Source organism: Ascochyta rabiei, chromosome 9 (assembly GCF_004011695.2).
Source record: "Ascochyta rabiei chromosome 9, complete sequence".
Taxonomy (NCBI): domain Eukaryota; kingdom Fungi; phylum Ascomycota; class Dothideomycetes; order Pleosporales; family Didymellaceae; genus Ascochyta; species Ascochyta rabiei.
In genome coordinates this window covers 1,931,496-1,939,075 of record NC_082413.1, presented here as the reverse complement: position 1 = coordinate 1,939,075, position 7,580 = coordinate 1,931,496, and the positions used below count along the sequence as shown (strand labels likewise).

The 7,580-nt window shown below is 52.8% G+C and overlaps 1 protein-coding gene across 1 annotated transcript, besides 5 other annotated features; it reads left to right on the top strand.

Moving 5' to 3' along the window:
- Positions 1 to 6,336: part of a mobile genetic element that runs on past the window's edge.
- Positions 1,745 to 1,810: a tandem repeat.
- Positions 4,298 to 5,338, top strand: EKO05_0006136 (uncharacterized protein; the record flags this gene model as incomplete). The annotated part of the gene is made up of 1 exon (XM_038945933.1): positions 4,298 to 5,338. One exon carries the CDS (start codon positions 4,298 to 4,300, stop codon positions 5,336 to 5,338), a length of 1,041 nt encoding a protein of 346 aa, XP_038799142.1.
- A 4-nt stretch (positions 6,337 to 6,340) lies between the features above and the next one.
- Positions 6,341 to 7,580: part of a mobile genetic element that runs on past the window's edge.
- Positions 6,478 to 6,512: a tandem repeat.
- Positions 6,921 to 6,986: a tandem repeat.

The following is a 7,580-nucleotide window of genomic DNA, read 5'->3' as shown; positions in this document are numbered from 1 at the left end:
CCTCTGCTGCCACTGCCGCAGTGTCGGCCTGCGTCTCCTCTGGCTCTTCCTGCTCTTCTTTGACGGCTTGTCGCTTGGTACCACCGGGGTGTCGCTCGCATAGATCACACTTCGACTCTCCTATCTCGCATTGCTGCCTGTTCTGTCTGCCGTCCATGTGCTTGTCTATCGCGATTCGCTGACAGGATTTAACTGTCATAAACTCCTTTGCAGGTCGCTCCAGCTTGTAGCCGAGCGCCTTCTCTACCCTCCCCTCTTTCGTTACATAGCACGCTCTCATAACAATAGACTTGCTGTTAAGCCCTGTTTGTCCTGCCTGGCCGCTCTCTTGCATATATTGGAGCAGCAGGGGACACATAGCAACGTGGATCACCACCTAGACGCCTGCAGCGTCGAGCCTAAGACCTAGCATGTTCGTGGCTGTACAAAGCTTCTCTATGCCTAGGGTGAAGCTTCGCACCATGCGTGCCTTTTCCTCGTCTGAGCCCATCTGACGGTAGTATGCAGAGCACTGCAGAAGCTTCGCAAGCCGTTTCGTCTCGTCCACAGTTGGACAATAGACGATGATCTGCGCCTTAGGTCTGTACCTACTCCTCTTCGCAGCTACAAGCTTAATAAGTACTTTTTCTAGCGTGCTATGTGTGTACTCTAGCACCTGGTACGCAATGTTCGTTCGCGTGGTGCGTTCATCGCGGCATATGGTTACGGTCTGGGCATTGAGCCCTGCGGTGTGCAAGAAGGCGGGCTGCAGCGTGGGCGGCAAGGTTGCAGTCAGGTAGACAACCTGTGTGCCCTTCTCCGTCATCTCCACCATCTTGAGGAGGTCTGGCCGCCAGTCCTGTGTCGACTCCAGCAGCACGTGGCACTCGTCTATCACGATACGATCTAGCTAATGGAGCATGCGCTTTTCGTTAATGAACCTGCCAAACGCCTTTGTGACTGCGCTCTTAGGCGTCACTAGCACAATACGAGCCCAGTACGGCGGTCTTCTTCCATCCCACTTCGCGCAGGGGATGCCGAGCTGGTCGCAGCGATCTTGCAGATCGTCTCGCAAGGCATTCAACGGAGCCACGACCACGGAGACGCCGCCTGGCGAGACAGACGCGGGCAGCATGAACAGCATACTCTTGCCGGTGCCAGTAGCCATAACAACTAGCACGCGCAGCCGTCGCTGCATCACAGCCTTAAGGCTTTCTTCTTGCTTGCCACGATACTCGGCGTCCGGCCGTCCAGCGAGTCGCCTGAACTCTGCCTTAAGGTCTACCATCGCGAGCGACGACCAGCGCTGGAGCGCCTGCTTCTCTTGCTGCGCTACCATCTCCGCGCGAACACCGGGGTGCATACAGCTGTCCTCCTAGGCAGATGCAAACTCTAGCACGCGATGCCAGTCTATGCTCACCCGCCAGAACTCCTCCCGCTCGGCCATGGTCTGAAAGGGAGACTCCATCATAGAGCGGCCGTAGTTGCCCTCCTCTGTTTTAAGGCTGTGGCCGGACTGCAACGCTTGCGCGTTACTCTTCGCCGGCGCTTTGTTCCAGTAGAGCACTTCCAACCAGTCGCGTGCTTGTCCATCTCTTGCCAGCTCTCAGTGGATGGCTGGGTAGGCATGCCGCCAGGCGCGGGTGCCGAGAGCAGTGTTCATGTACTAAAAGGTCTGCTTGCGCAGGACACGGCGTATGCGATCGGTGCCCCAGTACCCGTCTGGGTTAGCGGATCGTGCCTTCTCACGGTCGGCTTCGCCGTACTCGTCTCCGTCGTCGCTCTCTTCGCTATCGCTCTCGTCGCCCCACTGCTCCTCCGGCTCTGGCTCCCAGATGAAAGCGGTAGGGCGGGCAACGCCATTGTGCAGCATCTGGAGATCATCTATGAACAGTCGACCGAGCCTAAGGAAGTACACCACCAGCTCACCTACCTCCCAGGGAACATAGCGGTGGATCGTCTTAACACGCTTGCTAAAGCTATACCCCTTGTGGTACGTAGTGGTGAAGGATACCAGGCCACCCTCTACAAACACCCCCTGATACCCCACCCTGTCTGCACTGTTCTCGCACTGTATCGAGGTAATCTCTGTCCCGCAACCAGGCCCGCCGCCAGACATGTGAACAAGCGTGAAGAGGCCTTCTTTAAACCGACGCACTCCTTTCATGTACCTAGCTACAGCGTCATCGCGCCATAGCGTCCGTTCCGGCCGTTGTGTGCTATCTATCCCACGAATGAATCTCTCCCTTAGCGGAGCCTTGTCCAACACCCGGTCTAGAAGCCAGTCTTGCCATCTATCTAGCTGGTTGTCAGGGTGCTTCAGAAAGCTCCAGCCCGTAGCCAGCTCGGCTGGCTGATCGACAAGTTTGTCCACGGACACCTCTGGAAGCGGGGTGGTCCCGGGTCGCACGCAACCCCTTTTGTCTAGATCCAAGAGTAGGACGTCCTTGAATAGCTGCAACCGCACCGTCTCGCAGAGTCCCTTCACTATCGACCGGAGATCGGCTAGCGAAAAGCTCTGCTTGTCAATGAGAAGCCGATCTCCATCCCACGACACGATACCGGGAGTATTACGTCGCTTTGCCTGTGTTCTAGCTAGCGTACGCAAGCGGAGCATTCGATTCATAGGACTGGGTGTGCCTTTGAAGTCGGACAGCGTCATAAACCGTTCAGACATGTCTTTAACTAGCTTATACGCAGTAGGTGCTGTACAAGGGTCTTTCTGAAGCGCTTTATCTCGCTGGCAGCAGGCATGATGCACTACGAGCGCTTTCGAGGTAGTAATCAAAGCAGACAGCGTTGGCGAGAACTCGTGCGCCGGAACCCACCCACCGCCATGGTGATCAGGCTTGAGGCCGAGGACAGCCACTCCGCTCAGCAGTGCGCTCTCGTGCTCGTCGCCAGTCAGGCTGTGGTTGAGCAAGGCGATCCAAAAGCGCAGGCATCGCTCTTCCAGTTTCTCTTTCTTCGCAGCGTCGTCTGAGCGGGCTATTTGCTGGAGTGACACTAAGAGGGCGTCTTGCGTGCTGGTAAGTTTGTATGGCGGCCGCTCGACCTAGTCATATGTGCGCCACAGGTAGCAGAGGATGCTTACCAGCTTCTGGCTGTACTTCTTGATCGTACCGACTCAATGCCTAGCGTAGAAGGGCCGCTCGTTCGATTCTGCGCCCGCCTCACGTCGCTCGATAATCTCCAGTGCGAGTCTGCCAACAACCTCAGCTTGGCTGCTATTGAACGCTTTTCGTATCAGCCGCTCTATAGCTTTGCAAACATCGCATAAGCCTGTGTTGTCAAACGCCACTTCTTCCTTCCCACGCGCGTCTACCTCCCCACCAGCTAGCTGTTTAGCGCGCAGAAGTGCTGCCCTTGGGATACCTTGTAGGTGCGGGACCCATTCTGTGAGCTCTAGCCACGGATCAGCCTGCGAACGGATGCCCTCTTTAATCTTATCCTGCGCTGCTGCTGCCTTACGCTCTTCTCGCTGATGCTGGCGATCTGCCTTCACTCTCTGGGAGATGTCTGCTAGAGTCGCAGCTCTAACGCTCGTCTCGACTGCAACATACGCCGGCCAGCCAACAGCTCTGAATAAGCGCTGGCAGGATTGGCTGTCTTGCCATACTCGGTTGCGCAAGTGCTTGCTCTTTTGCCTTATATCTCCCCCTCGCTTTTGTTTGTTCACCCAGCCATGCTCATCCTTGCAATGTTTCTGCATGCCCTGCAGCGAGATGCAGGTATACCAACAACGCTCCAACAAGCATACCAGCCCGTCTTCTCGGCTTTTCAGACCAAAGACGGGCTCCTTAGCCGGCCTTGGTACACGCACGTCTCCTGGACTCCACGCAAGGTTTGGTAGCGCGCGTACAGCTGCCGCCAGGCTCTTGCGCGTAGCGACTGTGACCTTGGGATGGCGCTCTTTGAGGTGCGTAACGATCTGCGCTGGTGGAATAGCGGTGGCACATGGTTTACAAACTACGACTTGAAGTTCAGGCTGGTGTTTAAACAGCTGCGCAAATAGTTCTATGGTGTAAGGAGCAGAAGGGACACAAGTGGGCGCTATGCAACACGTCCGTTAGCCTAGTGTTTGCTATCCCCCGGCATATTGATCGACAGACTGTGTATCGATCTTGCTTTTGGTTTGATTGCGCTCCCAGCTCCGCTAACGCTGGTTGGTGAGGGCGTCGTGGTACATCCGTGCGCGGCCTGACTTTCGGTGCCGCGGTGTGACCGCGTTAGAACCTTAACAACACCTAACCCCCTTTCCGCACAACCTTCGTCCGAACTTCCGCTCGCAACCTTATTCGCAGTACACAAGTCGATAATGCACTGGTTGGCAGCATTAGACAGCGCCGCAGAGCGGTTTGATGGCAGTCGTCGGAGCTTTCCTCTGGCCAGCGAAGCTGACTTCGTTCGCAACTACGCGTACGAGCCGCCGAATGAGGACTACAAGAAGCTCTTCTTCTGCCGAGCGACCATCTCACGCTCGCAGCGTGATCCAGGTGCTCGTCCGCACAGCGCAGGATGGCTGATCCCCACCCGTGACGATGCCAGCGTCTGCAAGCCCGTCTTCATTGCCTACTCCGTCTTGTCAGCGATCTGGCTTCTGCGCGAGACGCTCGCCGACGACGTCCTGCCTGACAATATCTGGGATCGTCTGGTCTGCGCGGCCGAGTCGCTTGCAGAGGACGGGATGGAAGAGCCGCCGTCTGCGCAGAAGCCCTTTGCTTCCCCTTTACAACAGGCCTCCGCTCCACCCCTGCAACAAAAGAAGCGGCCACACCTATCTGCGCCGGCCCCTACACCAAAGCGCGCTCAAACAACCACTGATAAGACACATCTAGCCAGCCCTCAGCTGTCACAGCCTAGCGAACCAGATAAGCAGCTGAAAGACTCCCCTCTGCACATCACTACCATCTCCAACAACAACCGCCGTGCGGAGCAAAAACGCAGCAGGACACTCGCCACTTCGCGTGCGAAGAAGCGGCTTGCCCTTAGTCTGGTAGCACCTGGCGACAAGGCTCCTCTTCCAGAGCAGGCTGCCTACACCTCTATTGTGCAAAAGGACAAGTCCGTCGTCGCCTGGATCATTAAGCAGCCGGTCTCCGATAACACGGACTTCTACAGCTCCACCCAAACTCCCTACCTCACAGCCTGCACCCTTCTAGAGAAAGCGCGCGTGCTTGGAAACCAGTCCTCTCGGTACCACGCTGCCCAGTTCCTGCAGGCTTGGCGAGAACGTGGCTCACCCTTCAGAGGTGGCGGCGAGCTCGCTGGCAGCCAGAGCAGGACCAGTGCGGGAGCTAAGCGCTTGCAGCTGCTAAGTGTGCGCAACAATGCTAACAGGGATTTCTGCTTTGCCTAGAACATGTGCACATGTTACAAAGCAGAGCTAGCAGCTGTCTATATCAAGTCTTGATGGGCGTCAGCTCTCCTAGGTCAAGCATACTCCAACAAGATAGCGCAGATCTGGCATAACGACTTTGTATCTAGCAACGACAGGACGCGAAATTGATACAGAAAGGGACAGATCTGCACAGAGGCAGTTGCAGCGCTAGTAGAGTTAGTTAGTCCCAACGCTACTAAGAAGGACAAGCAGGTGTTTAGACGACGGTTAGGCCAAGCCATGCGCTGGTACTCCATTAGTCAGGAGCTAGGCTGGGGCATTCTGACCCTGATACCACACGACGAGATTGCGAATCGCTAGATAGAACGCACCCTCTGTGTAGGCCAGCTGCATGTCTAGATTAAGCTACTTAAGAAGGAGTGTCCAGACATTTGTGCAGCTAGCAAGGCACTTAAGAACTAGTTAGGGCCAGAGGGAATTGCTGGCGGGCCCATCAACGAGAAGAAAACGCTAAGCATTGAGGCGGAGGCGCCAGCAACCATCTACGAGGTGGAAGAGATTTAAGACAGCGAAGACGACGAAACTGACAACAGCGTTGACGACAGCACCAGAGAGCAAAGTCATGCTTCGCCGAAGAGTCCTACGCCAGCTCCGCGGTTGCGTCAGCTAACTTTGCTTGAATTGTTCCATCCTGTAGAGTAGATGTTACCTGCGCTTAACTCTGAACATTGTGCTACATACCTTATTAATACTGCCCTACAACATTATAAACATTAATATTAAAACATCTACTATATTCCACTCACGTACCGTATGCTTGATTCTTCTAGAAATTCAACATATAATTGGGACGCACTTTGTACACGTTCCGCAATTGTTGCAGCAATATTTGACTTCAGGAACAGCGAACAAATTCACGCTGAAAAAGCGAACAAATACAGTCGAGTGTCTGTGCTCACGCTAAAATTTACATAGGCAAAGCGAACAAATACACTGTCTTTGTTCGTATAATCACTAGGAGGCCTAACCGCAACTCCACTACCCTAACTTCTGTTCCGCCCTAAACCTAACTCTACTACCCTTAACCTGCGTCCTAGCCTAAACCTAACTTAGCTGTACTGCTTCTATAAATTATAAACTAAAAACTGTTTTATTAGCTACTACTACGCCTACTACTTCTACTCTGCTATTAACCGCGTAATCTAACAAAACTCCCCTACTAACCTGTTGCTTTTAACACACTCTAACGCCTATTTACGCCCTAAATGCTTAATTAATCCTTCTATTAAACTTGCATTAACGCCCTACTCCACTAACTAGCTAATCTACTACTCTGTTACACCCTCCCCACCCCTATACACTAATCCTAACAATCCTACTACTAACACCCCTTAGTATTAACAATCTCTTCTGTCTGCCCTCTAATACTGTCTGCGTCTGTTATCTTCCTATTAGTTACATACCTTCTGCAGTACTCTACACTAAAAATAACCTAAATACTCCTTAAACCACATCTTCTCCTCTACTGCCTTAATTATCTCCTTAGCCTGCTAGCTCTCTAGCCTCTAACACTGCTGTACGTTGTGCTTACTCTGTCTGTTACCTACCACCTTACATATCCTACACTACTTTATCTACTACACTAACTGCCTGCACAACTACTCTATATTAGTAAACTCTTACTGCTGCTGCTGTATTAATATCTGTTACAGGCTGCGTTGTGCTTACTGCTGCTGCTTAAACACCTGCTATGCCTCCTCTTGCTCTACCTTAACTGTGTCTGTATCCTCTTTATTACTGCTGCCTCCCTTACCCTCCTCTTCCCCCTCTTCCCCCTCCTCCTCTGTCTCCTCCTTATCTTCTTCCTTACTGTCTGCTCCTCTGCACATGTTGCACTTCTCCTCTCCCTCTTCGCATACTACCTGCTCTTTCTCTTACCTATCTAAATACCTGTCTAACACTACCTGCCTGTATGTTGCTGTCTTGTCTATGCCTTCTACGTACGCTTACACTAACTGCTGTTCCACCTCTACCTGCTAGTCCTTAGCTGCCTGCTGCTTACCTTCCTACATAATTATAATTGCCTTACTACGCAACCTATTACGTCCTGCACGCCTACTTTCCTATATATAATCTAATATAGTAAACAGCTAATTAATGTGTATAATGCATTGATGTTAGGTATGTCTACGCCTATCCCTAACGCGCTAGTTGCTATAATTACCTACTTCTTACCTATAGTAAATTCTTCTAATATACT